Here is a 25431-nt window from a genome sequence, read left to right on the forward strand (position 1 = left end):
AAAAGCCCTGTCAGGGCAGGGACATTTATATTCGAGGCCACTTCCACCATTCTGTCCATTAGGCCAGGAACAGGCATCTCTGATTTATGGGAGACACAAGCTCTAAAGCAGGGAAGATACATCTGCTCGCCTCAGACTTCAGAGGACCCTGGCTTGGGTGCAGGAGCCGGCTGCTCAGCTTGGAGACACATCACCCCCGAGTCTCCGCTGGGCTTCCCTGGGGCAAGATGGAGTGGGCAGGGCTGTAGGAGGCTGGAGGACAGAGCCAGGCGGGTGGGGGAACGCTCCAGGGGCAGAGCTCAGGTGCCGGGATGGCAGGGCTGTGAGGCCATTGCCATGACCCCCAAGGCTCACAGGGGCAGTCATTCCCACATAGTGTCATAGTCATGGTCTCCAGTGACCCTCCCAGCAGGCCCGAGAGAACATGAGAGGCCGGGGTGGTAGGGGCAGGCAGAGGTAGTTAGCACGGTGTAAGAGGTTGGGAGGGCAGCCTGACTCTGGTTTCCTGCGTTTGAATCCCTGCTTATAGTACTCACTACTGTGCAACCTTGGGCAAGCGGCCTCAGAGCTCGATGCCTCTGTTTTCTCATCTACAGAACGGCGACAGTACTGGGACCTCGCAGGGTGGGTATGAGTATTAGATGAGTTAAGACACACACAGCGCTAAGACAGTGCCTGGTACCTGGTAAGCTCTCAGTAAATTCGCCAGTGTAAGTTCAGCAGAGCTAACTACAATGATCCAGTCTTATTGTGGCTCAGACAGTTTCAGGGGCCCAGAGATGTACTTAGTGTGAGTCCAAACTGTTCTGCAGAGGGTCTCCCATCACTTTCTACCCAACTGATGGGCACTCGCTCCAGGGCTGCCCTCACTGCCTAAACTGATGCCTCGATTGCCTTCCAGCTGATGAACTCCAGCACATTCTCGCGCTACAAGGAACAGGTTTGTAAATGTTACGAACCATAACTTAGGGAGTCATTCATGTGCCAGGCCCTGTGCTAGGGGCTCTGCTCATATTACTTATCCCCCAACCACCCCAGGAAGTAGTACAAGAATCCCCATTTATAAAGCAGAATCTGGGGGGTCAGAGGGGTTGACAATCATGTCCCAAGGGCCACGGGCCAGTCCATCGCTGAGTCACGAGAACTGGGAATGTTTCCTCTCATTGCCTGGTCTGCCTCTGGCTATCCTCATGCCACAGTTACCATCAGCATCACGCAGGCCTTTCATTGGGAACCCACTATGTGCCAGGCATCCCACGGCATGCACATGGTGGCAGAAGATGAGTAACTCACAGTTCCTGCCCTCCAGGAGCTGCCTGGAGGAGGCATGATGTAGTACACTCAGGGCTTGGAGAGCGAAGCAGGGAAAAGGCCAGGGGATTAATCAGAGAAGGCTTCTTGGAGGAGGAGGAGGCCTTTGAATTGGGCCTTAAAGACAGAGACTTTAACCAGGCTAAGGTGGGGGCCAGGCGTTTCATGTCAGAATGGCAGGGCCATAGGTAGGTTTTAAGTGGGAAGGATCCTTAGACAGACCTCAGGGAAGGCAGACTGAGAAATGGGATGGGACAGGAGGCCAAACAAGAGTGGGGAGACTGTGGGCATGAAGACAGCAACCATTCACAGGGCTTATGGCTGGACCCCACGGAGAGATGGGCGTGTGGACAGGAAGGGAGACTTGGGGCCCGACGGCTGCCCAGAAGAGAGAGTTGAGCAGAGGGAAAGATGATAGGAGTGTCCCCTAATCCTGGGAACACACCTGCTGCTGAAAGGCAAATCATATTCCCATAAGGATTTAGGACAGAGCACCATTCATCAGCCCTCTCCTTATGAGTACACAGACAAACATGAGGACAGTTTATGGAGAATCCCGTAAGCAGGGCTGGATGTGGTGAACCACAGAGGTTATCTGGTAACCTCATTTGGTCACCTCCAGAGATGGGGAGCTCACTTCTCTCCCAAGTGGTTTATTCCACTTTCAGACCTTTACTGTGAGAAAATGCTTCTCACTTTAAGCCCAGTGTGGCCTCCCTGTGGCCCCTCCCACTCCCCCCACTTTCTGATTCTAGTTCTAGCTCTATCCTCTGGGATCCCACAGACACCTCTCCCCCCAACCGCCCCGTCCCAGGCCAGCTCCTGGGAAATGTGAAGGCAGAGGACCCATTCCTTAAGTAAGTTCTTTTACAGGCTGAACAGACCCCTAAAACTGAAAGAGACTTAAAATGAAATAAAACAAAAAACAGAAACCAAAGTAGCCTACACCCTGCATTTCTAGAAGGGGAATCTGAGTGTGGAGGGAGCAGGTATGTGCTATGGAAGGCTCTGAGATTCAAAATGTCATCTGGGACAGGCAATGGAGGGCTTTGATAAGGAAGGCAGGAATTTCTGTGCAGACACTGGGGAGTTCTGGGAGGCATCTGAGCAGGAAAGTGATGTGGTCAGACACAGGCTTGAGAAAGGTCTGTCTGGCCTGTTAGAGCACAACAGTGAAATGTCTTCTTCCCCCTTCTCCCAGGCACCCGGAGGCCATGGTGTCCATTGGACCCCCTCAGGCCCACGGCCCCACTCTGGCCTGGCCCACTCCCAGGAATGTTCCAGGGCCCACCCCAGGGCTCTACCTACCCTTGCCTTCATTCCTCCCCACCCTCCACACCTCACAGCAAAGTCCACCCTTCTACCTTTCAAGGAGTGGATCTGCTGCAGGCTGGGCCCCAGGGTCAGAAGCCCAACCTGGCATGTCCCCAGGCTCAGGGCAGGCCTGTCCCCAGAACTTCCTGCTGTGACTTATTCCCTGAGCACAGTCCTCCGTTGCCAAAGCTGCAGATGCCACCCTCCGAAGGGCTCACCCTGGGTTACAGCCTGCAAAAGGAAGGGCCCTGACTGCAGAGTCACTCCCTTTGGGATACCTGACACCACCTGGGGCAGCCTGGCCCTTCTGAGAGTAACTTCCGGGACATTGCGGTGAGGCCAGGCACCTTCCAACCCCAACGCTCCTGTATGTATTTCCATTAAATAATTAACTAGCTGTCCCTTCCTTCTTTCGCACAGCACTCTTTACCGACACATCTCTGTATCTGGATGGGACATAATCTCCAGACAAGGAGCTGACGTACACTGAGCCAAACCCCAGGAGCTGCAGGCCAGTTAAATGAAAGCGAGGCCCCAGGCCACACCCTGGGCTGGGCCTGTTCAGTTCCTCATCTTCACTGCTCAAGGTCCTCTGGGAAGCCATCTCCCTGAGCCCAGCAGCCTCATCTGTGCCACAGGGCAATACTCCCTACAAAATGGGCTAATGAAGGCATCAGCATAAGCACTGTCCCTGGTTACTACACCAAAGGCCTGTGTGCCCAGGGTAAGTGCTACGTGATGGGACCAGCACGTGTGTCCGTTTCCTCTCTGGGCCTCTCGTTCCTGCTCCATCACTCTAGATGTGGTTACTTAAGAAAATGTCAACCAAATGCAATGCGTGGCCTATCGGGACCCTGATGCAAGCAAACCAAACACAATGAGGCATTTAGGAGGCAATCAGGGAGGTTTTCCCATGAAGTGGGAATGAGGTGACACAGGAGCTATTGTTGATGCTGTGATCTCGGCAGTGTGATTATTTCAGAAAATGTTATAATTTTTTTAGAATTGCATATATTTTAGAATAAAGTTTATGGGGTAAAATGACAAAACGTCCAGGATTTGCTTTAAAACAGTTCGGGGCGTGGAGGGGAGTGGGGGGATGGATGAAGCAAGAGTGGCAAAGTCTTGAAAATTCTAGAACTTGGGTATAGAAGAGTTCATTATATAGTTTTTATTTACTTTCGTGTTTGAAATTTTTTCATAATTATAAAAAAGAACTAGATTAGAGTCTAGTTACTGAAATGCAGCTTGCAGACCAGCAACATCAGCACCACCTGGGAGGAGGGATGCCAGACCAGCAAATAAAAATATCGGATGCCCAGTGATATCTGAATTTCAGAGAAACAACAAATTTCATTTTTAGTATTAGTATGTCTCATTTTACTTACACTATTTTACTTACACTAAGAAATTCTTTGTGAAAATAGGTTGGCAGTTTCTTATCAAACTAAACATGTTTTCCAACACAGTGATGGCATTTCTGGGCATTTATCCCACAGAAATGGAGACTTATGTTCACACAAAACACCTGTACGCAAATGTTTATAGTAGGTTTATTCATAACGGTCCCAAACTGGAAACAATCCAAATGGCCTTCAACAGGTGAAGGGTTAAACAAACGGTGGTGCATTCCTACCATGGAATACTACTCAGCAATAAAAAAAGAATGAGCTACTGATACATGGAGCAACTCAGATGGATCTTTTATGCTGAGTGAAAAAAGTCAAGCCCAAAAGGTTACATAGTACATGGTTCCATTCATATGACATTCTTCAAATGGCACAAGTATAGAAATGGAGAACAGATTAGTGGTTGTCAAGGGTTAAGAAGACAGTGCATGTGGGGGAAGTGGGTGTGGCTATAAAAGGGCACCAGGGGAGACCTTTGTGATGCTGCCAATCTTCTGTATCTTGACTGTACTAAGGTCAAGATCCTGGTTTTGGATATTGTACTCTGGTCTCGTAAGATGCTACTATTGAGAGCAACGGGGTGAAGGGTACACAGAATCTCTGTGTTATTTCTTACATTTGCATGTCAATCTACAATAATCTCCAAACAAAAAAGTTTAATTAAAAAGAAAAATAATAAGCAAAAAAAGAAAGTTATTTGTTGTGTATCTGAGTTTCAAATTTTAACTGGGCATCTGATATTTTACCTGGCAACTCTGCAATTTGTTGAAATGCAGATTCTCCAGCCCCACTTCAGGCCGACTGAATGAGTATCTGCATTGTGACACTCAGGTATAAGCTCTGACTAATGGCTTCTAGCTCCTGTTGTGCCTGGACTCCTAGGAGTCTGTGACCGAAGCAATTTACATGTGTCCTCAAGCAATTTATGATGCTATTTCAAAAAGCCCAAAGGGAATTGTACATTTTACCCAAGACCAGGCTGCAAGGCTGCACAGAGCCTGAGTTGCAAGCCTCTAGTGGCTTTCCCACTGGACTCAGAAAAGAGCAAGACTCCTTCCCTGGCCTGCAGGGCCCTCCCAGCCCCAGTGCTGTTCCCCTCTCCGATCACCTCCCACTGCTCTTGGACCTGGGACGACGTACCAGCTTGTTTGCCAAACACACCAAACCGGTTCCCACCACAGGACCTTTGCACTTGCTATTCATTTGGCCTGAACACTCTGCCTCTAGAGCTTCAAGGGGCTCTCTGCTCAAAAGTCGCCTCCCCAGGAAGGTTCTTCTCTGATCCTCCTATGTACTTACTTATGTATCCCATAAACTACAGTTTAGTCTGTTTTTAACTTTCAGGAAATAGAATGAGACAATATGGAATTTATCCGGTTTCTTTCCCTCAATCTTGTCTTTAAGATTCCTCCATGTTGTGGTGTCTATACTTTGCTCCTTTTCATGATTGTGTATATTCCACACTATGGATATACCACAATTGATTCAATTCTTGGACATTTTGGTTTTTGCCATTTTGTGATAATACAAACAACGTTCCTCTGCACATTCTCATGTTTGTGTTCTGTGCACACAAGCACCCGTTTCTGCGTGGTATATACCTAGCAGTGGAATCTCTGGGTCATAGGATGTGTGTATCTCCGTCTTTAATAGAAGCTGTCACACTTTGTTCCAAAACATGTGTGCCAGTTTCCTGCCACTGGAGAGTTTACATTGCCACCCAGCCTCGCCATCACTTACTATTGTTAGTTTACCCTTCTGCCAGTGTGGTGGTTGTAGTGGCTTACTAATGAGGTTGAGAACTTTTCCAAATGTTTAGTAACCATTTGGATTTTCTCTGCTATGAGTTCAGGGTTAATGTTTTGTTTTGTTTTGTCCTAGTCCATTTTACACATTCAGGAAGTGAGCTCTTTGTCATGTTTATTGTGCAAGTATCCTTTCTCACCCTGGCTTAACTTTTCCTTCTGCTGTTTTCTTTAAGAGATTTTTATTGCACAATTTAAAAAATAGTTACAGGACATTCAGACTTTCTATTTGAATCAGTACTGACAAGTTATATATTTTTATAGGGAGGTGACCATATTGTTAACGTTTTCAAATATATTGTCATAAAACTGCTCATATTAGTGTCACATTTTGAAGCTCTGGTATTAGATTGGTGTTTTATTTTTTGTTCCCAATGTTACTTGCATATTCTCTATTTTATTCTTGACTACCTGTCCAGAGGTTTGTCTATCAGTCTCTTCTAGGAACCAGCTTTTGGCTTCTTTGACCCTCTTTAATGTCTATTTGTATTTTCCTTCACTGATTTCTGCTTTTTATTATCTCCTTTCTCAAACTTCCTTTGGTTTACTCTGCTGTTCTTTTTCTATCTTCTCAGGTTGAATGTTTAGTCGTTAATATTCAGCCTTTCTTCCTTTCTAATATAAGCATTAGTGCTACACCTTTCCCTTGAAGCACCGCTTTCCCTGCATCCCGTAAGTTTTGTGATGTATTTCATTATCACTCAGGTCTAAGAAGTTTTCAATTTCCATTTTTATCTCTTCTTTGACCTGGAAGTTATTTAGAAACGTGTCTTTAAATTTCCAAATAAATAGGAATTTAAAAACGTATGTTTCGTTATTGATTTCTAAGTCAATTCCAACGGGATCAGAAAACCTGGTATATGAGATTCCAATTTGTATTTATGATTTTAACTTTTAAAGTCCTTGGTGGGGCAGGGAGGGGTCTAAGTCTGTTGTGTCTTACTCATGGTGGCTTACATGCTGGTGATCTCAGATTATGAATTCACCTGACCTTAATCTGTAGGGCTCCTGTCACATTGGGAATGCTTTCCTCTGGAGAGACTTTGTCTCTGCTTCTGCTGCGAACCGGAGGCATTACAAACCCAGGATCTCTCTAGACCCTTCGGAAGGTCTACCTTAAGGCAGACAGTCAGGTTCCTGAAAAGATCTGCTATTAGGTTAATCTATATAAAACTGCCATTTTAGGGGTTGAAACTGTTAAATATCAGCAAATGCATACGGTTCAACTTACACTGTCAACATCTGCCCACAGGACAAGCTTGTTCTTCCTGTTCACTTACTGCTTTCCTCTCCTACTTTGATTTTGGCTTAAGGTTTGTTTCCTTTTTGGGGGAAGGGAGGAGGCGTTGGAAATTTCCCCAATGTCTTCTGAGCCCAGCAATGGGTTCAGAGTAAATATCATTATATTTACTCTGAGTAATATTATTATATTTTACTCAGGAGTGTATTATTTTGCAGTGAGGTGGAAGGAAGGTCCCAGAGATAGCGAGGCAACTGCTGAAATCCCAGGAGAGGTATATTTTTCCCAAAGAAGAAATCAAGGCTTACAGAGGTGAAATGACTTACTCAAGGTCACACAGCTGGACTAAGTTCTGAAGGTCTAGGACTTTAACCCATGGAAAGTACCATGGACTTTAACCCATGGAAAGTACCCATGGAAGGTACCAAAAACCCAGGCTCTTTCTACTTTCCCTCTATTCTGAGCTTCGTCCAGAGAGCTGTTTGGGCCCGGGGCTTACCAGGCATCCTTACCTGGTGCAGGGGGATGACAAGGAAGGCCCCCCCACCAGCACACTCAGTCACGACTGCAATGAAGTGGGGGTTCACAGCGCAGAAGTGATTGTCGTGGACGCTCTGGGTGATGGGTACTGAGTCGTAGCAGTGCTCCTTGCTGGCTGGTTTGCCAAAGACGTGGCGGAACTTGGAGCTCCGATACTGGGGGTGCCATGACATCTGCAGGAGACAGATGGGACAAAAGGGGTGTGAGACTCACCTCCCCGACAGAAGCACACATGGGGATCTCACCTTGAGAATACAGAAGAGGGCATGAGCATGACAGTGATGTGCTGGGGGGGGGCAACCAACAGGCTATCATTGTGGCGACTTCTACGGACCTGGTGAGGTGTGGTGAGATGATATAATTATTGCTGACCTGTTTGCTTTTCATCCCTTCAAGTGTGAACCCAAAACCACAGAGAGACCTCACCACATCCCCAATCCACCATCCCACCAGACAGCCCAGCCACCCTGACCCTTCCCAGTCTAGCCAAGTGAGTAATGCTGTGTTCTCTGGAGCCAACCTGCCTGTTCTCCACTTCCAGCTTTGCCTCTTGCTAGCTGGGCAGGCAAGTGACTTAACCTCTGAAGCCTCCGTTTTCTCATCTGTAAAATGGGGACAATGGAAGTATCCTTCTCATAGACTTGTCATGAGGATTAAATTAGATGATACATTTAGATCCTTTGAGCAACAGTAATAACTATGACCACTATTCCCATCCAGGCATCCTGAGCTGCCCTAGCCTTATATTTATTCACTCAATATTTACTGAGCACCATCCTGTGACTAGGTCCTGTGCTAGGCACTGAGTTTTTGGAGAGAGTAAGCCTGAGACCAGCCTTACAGGAGTGAAGAGTCCTGTGAGTCGGGCCACTAGAGGAGCCTGGGCCCCTGGGACCCAGGGTACTATAGGTAATAATGGAGGTTTGCACGTGGCAGTCAAGGAGGGCTTCCCAGAGGAAGTGACAAGTGAGTTGTGATTTGAAGGATGAGTAGGAGTTGGCCATGTTGACAGGACAAGGGAGAACTTGGGGGTAGGTATCCCAGGCAGATGAAACACCCTGACCAAAGTCCCTGAGATAGAAAGAAACATGGAATGTTTGAGCAACTACATGTAATTTAGCAAGATTAACAAGGAGATGTTAAAAAGAAAAAACATATACATACACATAAACATATAAATTGGGCAATGTGAATGAAGAGAATACAAGCTGAAGGAGAGAGCAGGACCAGGTTATGAATGGCCTATAACAGCATCTAGGCCTCATTGGTGGCCAAATGCATGATACCATGTGGCCTCCTCTCAACCTCACTGCTGCTCAGGCCAAAGCTCCTGCCCTGAGTCTCGCTGGTCCCACTGGGCCCTCCCATCCATGCCCCTCATGTCGGCCAGAAGGATCCTCTGGACACCAAGCCTGGTTGTCCTCAGCACTCCAGCCCCCATCTTCTATTACCCTTTGTTGCTCCCCATTCATCGCTGCCCTACAGGTTCAGCCTGGCATTCAAGGCCCTCTGATTAGGTTCCACCCCATATTCCAAGATTCACTTTTTCTTGCTGTTCTTCTAAGGGTACCTTCCAGATAAAGAACACCATCCAGCTTCCCTTGTGTCTGCTCCTGCATTCCCAGTCTTCTGGGGCCTTTGCCCTTGCCTTTTCCTCGCTTGGTTTCCCTTCCTAGCCCCCTGTTGCCTGTACCCATCTCCACAATTACAAGCCTTCCCCTTCCCCAGCTCCCAAGCACCAGCTGTCTCCCCTCCCTGTCCTGAGGTCCCTGACAATGTCTGCCCTAATTTGGAGTTTGATATCAGGTCTCATCTTCTCTACCAGCTTGCAGGGTCCTCCCCCCAAAAAAGCCTGGGGCTCCGCTACAGGAGTGACTAGCACAGCACTCACCACAGGCCCCAGGAACTTCCCAGAGGAAGGCACGTTTGGCTGGACACCCACATGAGCCAGACAAAGAAGGTGCTTGCCCAGCCTGGGTGACGGCCTGAGACTCTTCTCTGTGCTCAGTCCAAATGCACAAGATTAGGCTGTTGACCTCAGGAAGCCACAGTGCTCAACGGCCTGACCCTTAGAGGGAGGGTCCCTCTAAGCCAAGCCCTTAGAGGGAGCCCACTGGCCTCGTGGGGGCAGGTCTGTCCCATGCAACTCAGACATTTCCACTCTTTTGGGGAGCTTTGACCAAAACCCTGACTACATTTGCCAGAGCTACAGGAAGCAGCACAGAATTCTGGGACTGGCTAATTAATGCCCATCTGATCCCAGAAAGGACGTAAGAAGACTTACAGAAATAGAGAGAACACAAGAGAGAAGGAAATGGAAAAGCCATGCTGATAAAATGGGGAGAGTGGACAAATACAGGAAAAAAACAAGATCACCTGAAATGTGGGGGTAGTTACGCTACCACACGTGTGCTGCCAGGTTCTAAACACAGAGGAGGTGGCTTCCTAGTGGTCAATTCAATAAGGGAAACAATCAGAAACAATAAGGGAAACAATTTAGTGTCAGAGAAAAGCCACAACCTGCTAAGGAGCAGCACAGCTTTTCTTTGCACTGGGTCCTGAGAGAAACGGTGGCTGGGGGTCCTCTCAGAACAAAGACCTTCCTAAGGCTTTGGCAATTAGGTGGCAGCGGAGGCGCTGCCTTGGGCCTAGGCTGGGAAAGTAGGGGGACATTAGCAGGTGCGGCTCCAGGTCCCCCAACCCTGCCTTACTTCTAGCAGCTGCAAGGTGGGGTTACGGGGGCACTTGTCTGTGGCAAAAGGCAATAGTGACCAGACATTCCATCGCTCCCCTCACATGCCAGCCTCCTTGCAGTTTGGCAGCCATGGTATTAGTTCTAGCCAATGGATCATGGGCAGAAGTGACATGTACCACTTCTAGGCTGAAGCATGTAAGACCTGTCTGTGACCCTCTAGAATTCTCGTCCTCCGCGGAAGCGATGAGAAGGCCATGTACTCTAGATGGTGCAGCTTCCATCATCCTCGGTCCCCAAGGGACTGTATGGAACAGAGTACCTCCCCCAGCCTATTCATGTAGGCCATATAGTGTGACAAAGAAACAAACTTGCAGAGCAAACCACTGAGGTAGTGGGGTTATTTGTCACAGAGCATAGCCTACCTGTCCTGACTAACACACTGCCCCACGCAGGCTCCACCAATGGTATTTGGCAAATAGCTGCCTGTGCTTGGTGTGGCCAGAGCTGAGAAGACTGCAGGGAAGAGGTGGGCGAGGCGCAGGACTCAGATCACCTCAGGAGCCATGTTAAAGAGCCTAGACTCTGAGGGCAATGGGGAGCTGCTGCAGGGATTAGAGCAGGGGAGGGAGGGGACCGTTTTCCTATTTAGGTGGCATCCTCTGGCTACTGAGAGGAAGAAAGGGTGGAACAGACAAGAGGTAATGGTCACGTAGGCTGCAATAGGGCAGAGGGGATGGAGAAGAGGGGACATGTTGGTGAAATACCAAGGAGAGGGGACCAACCAGCCTTCATGCTCGAGTGCCCGTGATGGGCTGTGGGGTGTGGGGGCAGGTCATGGCTGCCGAAATCGACATGACCTGACGATCAATAGTCCTGGGCTCTCTGGCTACTCCCAGAGCTCACAGCCTGGGGCTTGGCCCCACACCTGAGAGGCAGCTCTCTGCCCAGGGTCAGGCTCAGGGGGCTGCAAGAGGCCTGGGTAATGATTTTCCTGGAGCTCACAGTCACCTCCCTGGCAATAACAACTCAGTTTTTGAATGGTTGCTACATGCCAGGTACCATTCCAAGTGCTTCCCCTGTATGAACTGAACAGGTAGGTGTGGCTTTGTTCCCCATTACAGATGCAGGGGTTGAGGCAGAGAAGTGAAGTAACCCACCTAAGGTCACATCGCTGCAAGTGGCAGGATTGGAAGCTGAGCCTAGTTCTGCTTCCCGAGCCCCCAGCTCCAGGTTCCTGCAAATCATGACGATGATGACAGAAGCTCTTTCACTCCCGCTCCACCCTGGATCCCACCTCAGCCCACGGCCGTTATCACCTCCACTTTATAGAAAAGGAAAACAAGGCTCAGGACGCTGGGTGGACACCCTCCAGAGCGGGCTGTTGGCCTTCCCTGATGCAGCCAGCTGGCTTTGGAGCAGCGCGAACGTCATGACCTTTTGCCCGACTGCCCCAACCTCTTTTCGGCAGCCTACCTCACCCCTCCCAGCACCTTATCTACCTTATCTTCACTGCCAAGGTTCTTCCAGAGCTACTGCCGTGGAGGGAAACTTACGGAAGTGGGGGGTGGGGCAGCACCAAGCCAGGCGGGCCACCTCTTCCTTTGCCCGCGATATGGGAGTGTGTGTATATGTATATACATACACATATGCAGGGGGAGTTTGTACAATTGTGTGTGCAGTCTGTGCATGGGCACTGCAGTCACAGGAAGACCACGTGTACCGTGTACGCACTTCTGCAGTGTGCACGCATGTGTACATCTGGGTGTTTAATTGCATCTGTGCATATACGTGCACATGCATGTCTATATTGGTGCCTGCATGAGTTCAAGGACCCGGCAATTCAGAGAACAGTTTTATTTTCCCTACAAGCAGACACTTGCCTGGAAATGCGGACCATAGCGGGCCCTCAGCACCGCGAGGCTGCACCCACGGGCTGGGCCCGGATTATCCCATGCCACCTGTCCTATCCTGCCCAGTCCCATCCAGCTGGGGCCACATCAAAGCCACAGCAGGCCTTCTTAGGCAAGGCACAAGGCAGGGGTGGCTTCGATTCTGCTCCCACTGTCCTATGCGTGTTTAGCAGCCCTGATGCCAAGGGATTAGGCTCTGTGAGCTGTGAATTCCCCGCTCTCCCAACAGGATTTAGTCGTCTCTGGGTTTAACATCCCATTGAGTTGATTTCTTAATGCCTGACAGTGGAATGGCTCGCTGCCTGTCCCATCCCGTAGAACTCTCCTGGGGATTGTTGTCCCTATTTGGTGTAGGGAAGCAACTTGACCAAGATCAAATGAGTAGGAACAGTGAAGATGGGAAGCAGAAGCCAAGTCCTGGCCAGGGGCTCCTTTTCCTGCCACATGCTCCCCTCCGACAAGTGAGAGAGACACAGAGGCTTTCCTGCCTGTCCCCAGAGGCCTGTCTTCCCAGCCCTCAATCACTGCAGGACAAGGGTTAGCTGCAGGGTGTTAGAAACAGAACTCAAACTGGGTGTGGTACAAACCAGCATAAGAGATTATTCATTAATTGTACTGTTTCTGGCCTCAGGGAAAGAATGAAATTACCTGATTTGGTCTTGAAACGTCCGGGATACATAGGAGTCTGGCGCAGCCGGTTACCATTGTCCCTTTGTAAGTTTGTGGTTCCACATCTAATACTGGAGTTTTATTTATTTTTTTCTCTTAAAACCTGACGGTGTGGTCAGTGAACTAGCCCCACGCATGCCTCGTGAGAGGGTCGAACCACCACACTTAAGTCAGCCGCAGTTAACAGAGGGAGATTAGAACCACAAATGTCCTAGTTTAAAAAAATAAAAAAATATTACTGTAAGAGTAAAGAACACTCTATTTGAAGGTGAGCTACAAAGACCGATGACTAACACAATAAACACCTAATTATGGGCAGGTCCCTCACCTTGACTCTAATCCTTGACCGACTATTATCCATCATAGAGTTTGTCCTAACCCTGGCCTTGGCCCCAAACTTGACTGGGAAAGCTCCTTCCTAATTTATCCTGAATACTTATCAGGGCCTCTAATCCACCGGGTAGGGGGTGGGATATCTGGATCAGGAAGCCAAGGCCCAATGAAAGTCCAGGCTCCCCTTCGATCAATGAGGTCTCTGCTTAACCAGTGAATTCCCACGAAGCCTTCCTTTCTCCCCAGGCAGAGAGAAGAAACCATAGGTCTCAGCTGCTTTTCTCTAGTGAGACCTTAATCCACAGTCGTTTCTGTTCATCGAAGGTCAGGCCCTGGTTTAGCTGTCATTTCTTGGCTCAAGGTGTCTTTATTTTTGCCTTCCACGGGCTAGCTACATGGTCTGAGGTGACACGGTGGGACCCAGGGACCCGGTACTTTGGGGTCTCACCCCACAGGATTAGTCTTCTTCCTTCTTTCAAAGTAAGTAGAGGCCTTGTTGCTCTCCATGGAAGTTTGGTGACCCACTTGCCTGCTTTGCCTGGGATGGGGGAGGGTATTCAAGGACGCAGGACTTTTTGGTTGGGACAGTCCCAACCAAACAGGGACAGGTTGCATACCCTACCACCTACCACAGAGGTCTCCAGAAAACTTTTCTCTGATTTACATGCAATGATTCTATTTTAAGTCACTAGTAACCCTGACTCTGACAACTTGCCGGTGAGAGAGAAGGCTCTAGAACTGATTTCTTAAAGAGCCCAACGTCCTGAACCAGAGAATAGAGCATTTCAAAGCAGAAAAATCCATGAAGGTTTGTAAAGAAAGGTGAATATGATTTAACTCAATCACCAAACTTTATCCGCTGTTAACTTAGTGCTAATTCTGTGCCAGGCCCTGTGATGAGGGCAGGGGTAGGGCAGCCAAAGATGAATAATTCAGCCACTGCTCTCCACTTATTTACACTTCTCGGAAAATGGCCAAGAGCAGGAAAAGATGAGACGCCATGATCTTGATGGGGTGCTAAAACACAGGGCAGTGCTTTGCAGCTTTGAATGCATGTTAGAATCATTTAAATCCGATCACTGCGTGTGGGACCCAGGCAGCAGCTATGTCTACCAGGGGAATTTCTAGTCACACACAGCTTCTAAATTAAAACTAAAATGAAATAAAATGTAAAATTCAGCTCCTCAGTTGCCCTGACAACATTTCAAGTACTCAGGAGCCACATGTGGCTACTGGGTATCCAATTAAACAGTATGATTATAGAAGATGTCCATCATACCTGTATGACTAGGAGCAAGTTATTTAATATGTCTATTTCATCACTAGGAAAATCAGGCATTGTAACAAACAAATAATATATACATTATTTACTATGTGTGAATTATGTTCCATGTACTAACTCAACCCTCACAGCAATCCCATAAATACCATTATCGCCCCATTTTCACAGATGAGGAAACTAGGGCACAGAGAAGGTAAGTAATTTGTCCAAAATCACATAGCTAATGGGCAGGCGGCTGAGCTGGAATTTGAAGCCAAGCTGTTGAGTCCCTGGTCCACACTCTCTCACAGGGCTGCCCTGCCAATTAAATGAGATAATCCCCACAGCACATGGAGCAACACTGAGTGAATACTTAGCTTTCAACAAATGTTTGCTGTTAAGACAGTCGTGGTCCCTAAGGATTTGATTTAGTACATGACGGGTACGTGCTGAGGGCCCAACAGTTGGGAGAGCTGAGTAAAAATCCCAAACCAGAAAGTGCAAAGCTGCCCTCCAGGAACCAAGTCCTGACCCTTGGGGCTCACAACGTTGATGGAGGGCACAGACAAGCACAGAGAAAAGGTGATAATCCTGGCTGGTCCAGAAGAACCCAAAGAGCATGTATTTGTGCATCGTTCCAGCAGGGCTCCTGGGTGGAAGCCAGCAGCCTTGTGCTCAGGGGACTGGCGCTCCTGGGGTGGGGGGCGGGGGGCATTGGCACAACTCCACCTTGAATGCCCCCCATCCCCCTATCAGCAGTGGAGGCAGAGACACCCTGCAGCCACCAAGGAACAACAGTCCTGTCTCCAGGTTCTCTCTGGCCCAGTACCCCCCCCCCCCCCCCCCCCCGCCTCCGCCCGTATCTCCCCTCCTCCAGCTCTCCGGTTCTCCTGGTCCAGCACAGATGCCTCGCCACAGGCCCACAGGAAACACAGATTGAATCAGAGAGACGGCCAACAAAATGCCTCTTTCCTCCCGATGAGATTAGGCCTGAGGGAGCCTGCTCCTGACAGCTGACACTCTCCAGAGCCTGGTCAGTAGCTGGGCCCTGAGGCAAGCAAGGCACCTCCTGAGATGGCCCACGGCACACACCCCCCTCCCCCACTCCCCTGTCCTCTCCTCTTCCTCAAGCTGTGTAAGGCCTGGGTTGCCTTTTCTCTCGGTGCCTCTGTTGTTCCCCCTTCCCAGCCCAGGCTCCTATCCTGTCCCACCCTGACCTTGTCATTTCCCTTAAGATCGGCCCCGGGTCACCTCTGTCCTCAGGATAAAGCCATCCGCTGGACTTGGGTTGAGGCCCCGAGAATTCCCCCGACTGTCTTTTCCTCATCTCCATAGATCTGTCCCTTGAGTCAAGCTAGTTTATCTGTTCTCCCTCAAAGCAGTGTGTTTTCCAGAAACCTTATCTCTTCTCGTGCCCCTTCTCTCTGCCTCAGCCTAAGTCAGCCCAGACGAATCCATGGTTGGCACTTAGCTGGGCTCCTAGGACGCCCTTCCTTTCACTCCACCTTCCTGAGCCCAGTTCACACAGAAACCCCTCCAGGGAGCTAGCCCAGCTCCCGGGCCTGAACAGTCAGTCTTTTTATCCTATGAGGTAGCCCAGGGCAGGGGGAGAGGAGGTACCATGTTCAAATCCCGGGCCCCCACCTGTCTCTGGGCCTCAGCACGCTCATCTATAAAAGGTACCCTAATATCTACCTCACAGGGTCTTGCCAAGGATTAAGTGGGATAACATGTAAAATACCTTGCATATGCCTGGTACAAATAGGAGCTCAACTGATGGAGGGAGGCTCCCTTCCATTCCTCCTATTCTGCTCCCAATGTTTTTTCCTTCTTTCATCCATCTATCCATCCACCCATCCATCTTTCCATCGAACTGTCAACCCCACACGGTCCTCCACTTCTGCTTTGCCCACCCAAAGGCCAGATCCCATAGGCAGGCACCCAGGGGGAGACCGATCTGCCTTCTGGATTGAGCTTTCAATAGCACAACCAACCTTTTCTGACCCCTCTGGACACTAGGAGCTGAGAGCTGGGCCGATCCTTCCACAGTAGGCGTGCTGGTCAGGTTGGAGTGTCCTAGTTCTGATGCCCATTTGTTCCATGACTTTGGACAAATCTTTTCCCCTCTTGGGTCTTGACTCTCCACCCATAGAACGGTAATGCCTCTGCCCTAACCCCCTGTTAGGAGGATCTGCTGAGGGCTCTGCAGCCCACACACACCAGACCCCGGGACCCGCGAGGGCAGTGGAGCCGTCTGCCTGGCGGCTGCTCCAGTCCTCAAAGGGCTGGTGCCCTCCTGCCTGACCTTCTGGAGACACAGAGCAGGGCTTCTTCCTCTATATCAGGTCCTGACCAAAACTCCATGCAGATTTATTGCCCCACAATCCTCTTATCTGGGAGTTTCGATAGATAAAGTTCACCTAGGACTTTCTGAAGACACCTCCAGGAGGCCAAAGACCTGGGGGCTCCACTTCCTGCTCACTGTCCATCCCCGGCAGAGATTCTGGATCTGTCTGTGGACAGAGAGGGACACTGAGGTCCAGAGAGGGAGAGTGCCTTGCTCAGGGTCCCACAGCAAACCAGAGGCTGGACAGAAACTCTGTAGCCCCCATCCCAGGATGGGCATATGGCCAGGCCTCCATTCTGTTGTCAGGAGGTCCCTGGCTCGGACTCACAAATCAGCTATTACCCAGCCCTGTTGCAAGGGACCTGGGGCCAGAATGAGTCCAACCAGCATCATCAGGGCCCTCCCCAGCCTGGCATGTGCTGAATGTCATAGGGGACAGCCAGTGATTGATGGGAAAGGTGAACATGTAACCAGCAAACACAGTTCAGGGCAAATAGGCCCAAGAGGCTGCAGCAGGGAGATGGAAATCTGGGGAGTCGGTGAGGGCTGCAGGGCAGTTTTGAGCTAAGCCTGAAAGACCAAGTAGAGCGAGCCCAGTAGAGTGAAGGGAAGGCTCTCCAGGTAAAAGGCACCATGCTCAACGACACCTGGCTCAGTCACACCAGGCACTATCTTGGTGCAGGGAGGAGCGCTAAGGCCAAGAGAGGGGCATGCAGTATGGGCTGGGAAAGCAAAAGGCACATCCAGGAAATCGAAAGGGTCTGGTTTGGCTGGGGTCTGTGCAAATGAAGGGAATGATGAGAGCCTAAGCTAGAGAGGTGGCCGGGGAAGGGCTCTGAGTGCCGGCTATGGAGCTGCCACTTGAGACTAGGAGGTGGCACAGTTTGTAATGGCGGGGAAGAGGGGGGCGTGACTTGGCCAGAGCTGAAGTGGATTTAGCTCCCATAATTAGGTAGTTTGAATGTTTGCCTTGGGAAAGTATTTTCTTTCTTCAACTTTGTGCTTGTGTTTAAGGAACAGCTAAGTGGGTTTCGTTTCATACCCAGTTCCAAAGGGCAGGAGTGGCTGCAGAGCACGGTGAGGAAGGGAGGAAGATTCTGAGGCCTTCCTTGTTTCGACTCAGGAGGAAAAGTGTGTGATTGATCATGAAGGAGCATGCGGAGCTGGCAGATTTCCTGCCCAGGAGTCAGGCCTGATCTGCCTTAGCAGAGTTCAGCTCTTTGAAAGGAAAGGACAAGTGCAGTGAGTAGGGAGGTCACATCTCAGCAGCTGGGGTTGTTAAATCAGAATATAATGCCCTTTCATCCTTCAACCCATTCCATTTGGTAAGAGTCCCCAGATGTGACAGGCCTGCCTGCTCCAGCACATGCCTGGGCAGCCCAATAGTCCGTTTCTTAGTCCAGCTGCACACGCAGGAGAGTGATGGGAAATTCCTTCCTGCTTCTCCCTCACCTGCTTATTAACATAGAGATAAATGTCACTGCCCAGCTTTAATCAATTCCCCAAGTAGTGTCTGCAACAGCTGCCCGGAGAGGATGGTGAGGCCACCTTCTCCCCGTTTCCGGCTCTCTTGAGCTCCGCCCAAACCGTTTGTTCAGACCTGCCTGCAGGCCAGGGAGGGCGGGAGGCCCAGCTGAGGGTGCAGAGTGCCCCAGGCTAAAGAGGCACTTCCTCCCCAAGACTGATTTTGCTAGGACTGGTGAAAGTATCGCCTTCACATTTTGCATGAAGCTTTTCCAACAGTGGGTCTCTAACTTGAGAGTGCATCAGTCACCCCAAGGCTGATTAACACCCAGATTACTGGGCCCACCCTAGGGTTTCTGATTCAGCAAGTCTGGGGTGGAGCCTGAGATTCTGCATTTCTAGCAAGTTCCCAGGTGACGATGACGCAGCTGGTCCAGGGATCACTCTTTGAGAACCACTGCTCTATCATATACAGAGTCCTTCCTGTCCACTGTTCAATTTACTTCTCACATTCATCTTGGAGTGGGGAGAATTAGCCCCATTTCATGGACTCAGCAAGCTGTGCTCAGCTCAGAGCAGTGGCGTCCCTTTTCTGAGATTACAGAACGAGGAGGCAGCAGGAACCTGTCCTCCGAAGGCTCCCAACCGCTTCCTACCTTGGCCCACTTGGGGCTATGATCCTTGCCTTTCTATCTCTCAAATATTCTTCTTCATATATAAATGTGGGCTCAGCCCTCAAGAACCGGGCAGGTGTTCCCATGATAGCCTCACCATCTGAATAGCAGGGCAGGCGATCAAGAGATGGGCTTCAGAGTCAGGGACCCAGCTGCAAACCCAGAGTCACCTTCTCTTAAGTCTCAGTACCACATGGGCACCTTCTCTGGCGGGGTTGTTGTGAGACGGGGCAAAGGCTGAACAGAGAGCATTTAGCCCAGGCACACAGTGAGTCCTCAAAAAATGGGAGCAACTAATGAGCTCAGGAGAGTCAGCGAGGGATTTGGGGAAAGATACTAGACCTCTCTGTGCCTCAGTCTCCTCATCTGTAAACTGGGGTCAATAACAGAACCTAACTTAGAGGAGTGTTGTGAGGATTCGGTGAGTTCATTCATTTTAAACGCCGTAAAGCAGTGCGTGGCACGGAAAGCTCTTGCTGTCAGGTGCTTTTTGTCAAGCATGACGTTTGAGCATTGAACACAAGCTCTTCATCGATACATGTAAGCAAAACCATTAAAGAATAGAGTAGGCCACTGTGAAATCAAAATTTAAACATCATGGTGGTAAAAAAAAAAAAATCATGGTGGTGATGGTTGCACAACAGTGTGAGTGTACCTCCTGCCACCGAACTAACTGCACAGTTGATCCTTGAACAATGGCGGGTCTAGGGGCACCGATACCCGCGCAGTTGGAAATCCACATATAACTTTAGGCTCTCCCAAAACTTCAGTAGTCCCTCGGTGTCCATGGGGAATTGGTTCCAGGACCCCTAGGATAGGGGGTGGAGGGGAAGGTCGGTGCCCCCCAAATGCTCGCCCTTTCACTCCTGGCTAGTAGGAGCCTTCTCTGCCTAGGCTGGCGGAAGGGGCCCTGTGGGCGGAGACTCCTCACCACCCCTGGAGTGCCTTCAGGACGGCCTCAATGACCTACTCCCAGGCAGAGGGGTGGCTCCTCCCACTGGCTTGCTGTCCCTCTGTGGAGCTGGTTCCAGCTCCCCCTCGTGAAAGAAGGGCCCTTTGAGGAAACAGTGCCCTCAATAACAAGCATGTTAACCCACTGGGCTTTAGCTGGGAGCCCTGCTCTGTAGACAGAAGGTGCACAGATATTCTGAGACCAGGGATCTGCTCCGCCTTCATTTGCTGTGTGACCCTGCTCAAATCATTGTCCCTCTCTGGGCCCCAGTGTGTCATCCATAAAATGGGACTGTGCACCCCTGCCTGTCATCCTCCTGAAGCTTTAGGCGCTGAAGGGAGAATGGAGGCAGAGGTGCTTTCTTTCTTTATTACGTTATATGACCACATGGAAAGGCAGTATGGCAGTGGTTACAGACATGCTGGGGGCCTGGCTACTGGGCTCTAACATTGGCCCCACCACACACCAGCCAGAAGATCTTGGACAGTTTAGTCAACCTCTCCAGGTCTCAGGTTTTCTCATCTGTAAAATGGGATGGTAATAGTAAATGAGCTCATATCTCACAAGCACTTAGAACACTGCCTGGTATATGACAAATGCGAGATAAATTCAAAATAAGTATAATGGTAACTTCTATTGATCACTCACTGTGAGTCGCCCCTTTTCTAAGCTATTTACCTGTATTAATGGATTTAAATGAACATTTAGCAAAAATGAATAAGAACTTTGAACAGAGCTTACAGGTTAAACCAGAAGCACAAAGTGTCCGTGTTCCTTTCTTTCTACTCAAAGTGGCAATACCTAAAGATCTAAAGATTCGGGGTGGGGTGGGGGGTCATTTTTGCTGGCAGGCACCAAAAAAGCCCCTTAACTGGATAGAAACAGAGAAAGCCTTGTACCCTTCCCCTGCGACATCCGTGCTGATTTAGAATCTAAAGCTCTAATTCTTATTTAATCTAATTCTTAGCCAGACCCACTAACTCCTACCCCCAAATGATCTTATTACCATAGAGGCAAGCAACAGATACAATATCCCAGGACTGCCCAGGCTCAGGAACCCAGATGGGCATCCAGCCCAGCTCTCTGCCCTCCTTTCCACACAATTCCATCTGAAAAGTCAGAGGGTCTCGGCTTGTACTGTAAGGGTAAGCTCGCCCCTTCCTGGGGCAGAAGAGCCCAACTTCCTCTTCCAACTGAGCAGAAATCTGCAATTTCCCCACTGCCATGTCTCCATCCCTGGAGTCCCACCAACCATATCTGTTACCCCACAACAGCCCTTCAGAGATCAGAGGCCCATGACGATGTGCCTCTGGGATGGCTCCACTCCAGCTTGGCGAATTTCTTGCATGACTCAGTTTTCCATCTCCTCCCCATTTTGGTTGCCTCCCCATAATGCTCCAAACTGTCTCCATCTCACACCAAGTTTGGAGCCGAGACCATCCTCAAACCCTCTAAATGGAGCCTGAGAACCACTCAGGAGAACCCCAAAAGATACCAGACTTCACCTCTCAGAATAGTAGCACTGGCCAGACCCCGAGAGTTCATGGGGTACAGGAGGGGAAACTGAGTCAGCATACCCAATGCCACCCACACAGGACAGGTCCAAGAATGGGATCCAGGTTTCCGGCCCCCCAGCCCAGGAAAAGTCCTCCAAGACATAGAACAAAGTTTCCTTTGATCCTGTGCCTGGATACGGTACCAAATATTTTGTTCCTTATCTGTGTTGCCATTCTCAGAGGGACAAATTCCAAGGATGGCTGGGGAAGAAAGGCCTTCCAACTGTGAGGCCGGGGGTCACTCCCCTTACCTGGGCCCTCCTGGGGCTCAGATCTTTGAACGGTGGGAGGCATTCCTCCAGAGTGTGGTTTAGGCTGGGAAAGATGGGGCTCCTGGGGATCAGGAGAGAAAACAGACCTCAAATCTTTGCTATTAAAAAGGCCAGCAGAGCACGAGCAGCGCCTGCGATGGGAGGGTAAACAGGCACACATCAACTCCGCCCACATTTTTCAAGTCCCAGTTGGAGACAAGACTCCTGTGCTGTGGACCCAGAGGTAGCTATGGGGTCTCTGCCCTGGGAATGGGCAGAACATGGAGAAATCACACCCCACTCAAACACAGTTTGATCACAAATGCAGTGGTGTGTCAGCAGTGGCAGCAATATTGAAAAGACCGGAGGTTAGAGCAGTGGGACCCAAACATTTTAAAATTATTTTCCTGTTTAGATAACATTTTTCCAGCACCTCAATGTGTGTATTGCATAACTCACTTTGGAAGCCACCAGAATAGAAGATGGGGAGACTCTCAGAGAGGATTTTCAGGCTGCAAGGGATGGTAGAGATCATCCAGTCTAACCCCCTCAGTTTGCAGGTAAGGAAACAGGACCTGGGAAGGGATAAGACTTGTCTAAGGTCACCTGGCTGGTCAGTGGCAGGTCCCAGAGAAAATGCATCTCTAGTTCTTGATGCTAAAACTTGCTGCCTCCATTTCCTGGTCACAGTTCTGCCCCTTCCTGCACCTAGACAGGCCCTTGCACCTCTCGCTCTCTGGGCTGCCTCCTCTCTGAGATCACCCGCGGGCTCTGAGGGTGGCTTTGGGTGGCAGGGAGATGTGCATCCCAGCAGCAGTTATAAGTGCTGTCGTGAAGGGGGATGTAGGACCATCAGCAGGTCACAGTTCTAGGAGTTACTCTGCTTCACTCTAAAGCCTCAGTTTCCTTATCTGTGCAATGGGTCTAATCCAATCCAGGACTTGGAGTGTTGTCTGAGTGCCCATGAGGTCCCATAAACATCTGTGGGCTGGGAAATAATTCCTCAGGGGCACTACTACTGTCCTTACAATCTGGAAGGTTCAGTTTAGCAGGGAAAGATCTGGGTGCCCAAGGATTCTGCCTCTGACTGCTAAGGACAGCCAGGGACACTTCAGGACTTGGAGTCCCTGCAGCCCAGTGGTCCCTAGGGTGTGCCAGCCCATGTCTGGCATGGTGGCAGGCAGCTGTGGATATGGGTCCTGGGTTTTCTGACGCACAGGCCTGAAATCCTACTCTTGTCTCTACCTCTGTATTCTCCCTCCCCCCCCCCCTTCCTGCTAGGAAGGGCAAGTGGGGGCTGACAAGAGTCAGCCTGGTTGCAGAAAATAAGGGAGTGTATTTTCTTTAGAGACCTTACAAATAATAAAATCAACTGAAAGTCTGACTTTTTATTGTGATGATGGGCCTGCAACTCTAAACAATGTCAGTGATAAAATACTCCTCCTGCCAGGGCAGGCTGCTCCCACCTCCCTGCCACGGGGGTCTGGCCAGTACCTGATACTCTTCCCTTTAGACTGAGCCAAACCCAAGTGTGTGTGCTGCATCCCAGATAGGCTCATAGGCTTCCCGTCTTTGGCCCCTTGCTCGAGCTGTTCCTTTGCCAAGAATTCCCTCCCACCACTCTGTATGTCCAGCTCCCACAGGCTCAGCTAAGCTGCTCCCTCTTCCAGGAAGTCTCCCCACAGGCCTTCCAATCCATCCCCCAGCTGGTCATGACTCTCCTTCCAGACCTGCTGACTGCCAGCCCAGGCTGTGGACTCAGCAGCATCAGGGTCTCATCTCCAAAGGCAGATTCAGGAAAGGAACCACCCTCTGAAATCTGGAACTCACAGCACAGAAAACCATGCCAGGAGAGCTACTTCCTAGCTGTGTGACCTCAGACAAGTCCCACGGCCTTTCCAACCTCATTTCCCTCCCATCCCTCTCAAGGACCATCTCATCTTCAAACAGCCTCCTTTCCTTGATCTTGGTCATCCCTTCTCGTGGCTGTACCCTGCATCTCGTCATCAGGTGAAAAGGTTCCACCTACTTCTAAAGTCACTCATTCTAGCACCCGGTTGCTGATTGTACCCTCCTCACCTCCAGCTTCCTGCCAGCTGTGACCAGCCCTTTGTCACCACCCCCGATGGATCAATAAAAACAGGTTCAGGGCCAAGGAGCAAGTCCTGGACCAGTGGCCCCTCTCTAAGACATCGTAACCCATTCAGTGACGCCTCAACCCCACTGCCAAACTTGGTTCCCGCTTTTCTGAAAGGCCACCTCCAGGGATGGTGTCTGGACCCCGTGCCATCCACATGCGTGACGCTCCTTTCTTGTTCCGGTCACCTGGGCCAGCGGGCCAGCCCTCCCCTTCTGCAGGGCTTCACCGTAAGAGCTTCCATCACTGGCTCTCTCTACCATCTCCCCACCTGCCTGCCCCCTTCTCTCTTCACTCTTTCCTCCTACCAGCTCCATGGTCCATCACCTCAGTCTTACCAACACCCTAAAATCTTTCACCCTGCTCATTTTTTCCACATCAAATATCAAAACCCCAATGCTAGATGAACCAGGATAACTAAGCACTGCTGGGGAAAAAGTGGACCAAAACGAGGGCGGAGGTAGCAACGGAACAAAAGCCTTTCTTTCCCACTAGTTTGTCTGCCCCCAGCATCCCTCTTTCTGCAAGTCAGTCCTTGTGAAAGGCACTGCCAGGCAAGCCACATGGCAGGGGGTGCCCATGAGGCCTCCCTCTCCTTGTACCCACCGCCAATCCATCCTAATCTCACCCTACTTCCTAAACATCTCAAAACATCCACTAGTCTCCATTCCCACTGCTACCATCCGCCCTCACCCAGACGCTTACGTAGTCTCACCACCAACCATCTTGCCCCAAATCTTTTCAAAAGATGCAATTCTGACCATGCTACTCCCTGGCCATTGCTCCAGGTGCAAACATCTCTGGCCCCTTCCACCTCTCCAGCTTTACCTTTCTTTTAATTCTTCAAATGCTCATTTCCTCCAGACTCAGGGGCTTTGAATAGGCTGTTTCTCTTGTCCACCATGCTCTCCTTCCCACTCTCACCTAGCTATTCCCTACTCACCTTTCAGATCTCAGCTCAGAAGTCCTTCCCTTAGAACAGCCTTCTCCAGTGACCCTGGACGAGGCATCTTACTCTGCACGCTGTCATGCCGTCTTCTCCTTCAGACACCTGCCTCAGGTTTTGTGGGACTCTAGGATTTCTGCCCATCTCTCCTTTGGTCTGTAAGCCCACGAGGGCAGTGCCTGTGTATGTTTTGATCTGCTCTATATCCCTAGCACTGAGCCGTGTTTCACATTCAGAAAGTGATCAGTGTATGAACAAAAGTCCCATTCCAAAAATTAAACTGAAAAGTAACTTTAAGGAATGAATGAATGGGCTAGTCTGGGCAAGGTTCTAGGATAACCCGTGTGGGGCAGGTCTCTGAAGTCTCTCCAGGGTCGGCCACAGGCCAGCCCACTCCTGGTAATGGCCATACAACGATGAGGCTAACGACCCAGCCAATAAGCTCTCGAAGCTCCTTCCTGTCCATTATCTCCCAGCCCTTCTCCAGACGTCCTCCATTACTCATAGCACTAGGCCCTTAATGACCAGTCCACTGGGGTATTTCTGAACTGGCATACATGTACTCTGCAGTATGAACATTTTCTTCTGAAATCTCAGTTTTACCGCTTGCCGGCTGT

At 50.0% G+C, this 25431-nt stretch overlaps 1 protein-coding gene across 3 annotated transcripts in view; it reads right to left on the reverse strand.

Annotated features, from left to right (window-relative positions):
* CORO2A (coronin 2A) overlaps window positions 1-25431 on the reverse strand; it is a 48763-nt gene that overhangs the window by 16120 nt on the left and 7212 nt on the right. The window contains exons 1-2 of one of the 3 annotated variants that reach the window (XM_081065855.1): window positions 12873-13104; window positions 7592-7792 (exon numbers count right to left, since the gene is read on the reverse strand). In XM_081065855.1, the coding sequence (XP_080921981.1) occupies window positions 7592-7792; window positions 12873-12929 (258 nt within the window). In that variant the 5' untranslated portion in view covers window positions 12930-13104. Of the gene's footprint in view, window positions 1-7591; window positions 7793-11471; window positions 11487-12872; window positions 13105-25431 lie in introns of those variants that run through there. The other 2 variants (XM_081065857.1, XM_081065856.1) reach the window with 2 other exon arrangements.

This window comes from Rhinolophus hipposideros, assembly GCF_964194185.1.
Source record: "Rhinolophus hipposideros genome assembly, chromosome: 11".
NCBI classification, from domain to species: Eukaryota; Metazoa; Chordata; class Mammalia; order Chiroptera; family Rhinolophidae; genus Rhinolophus; species Rhinolophus hipposideros.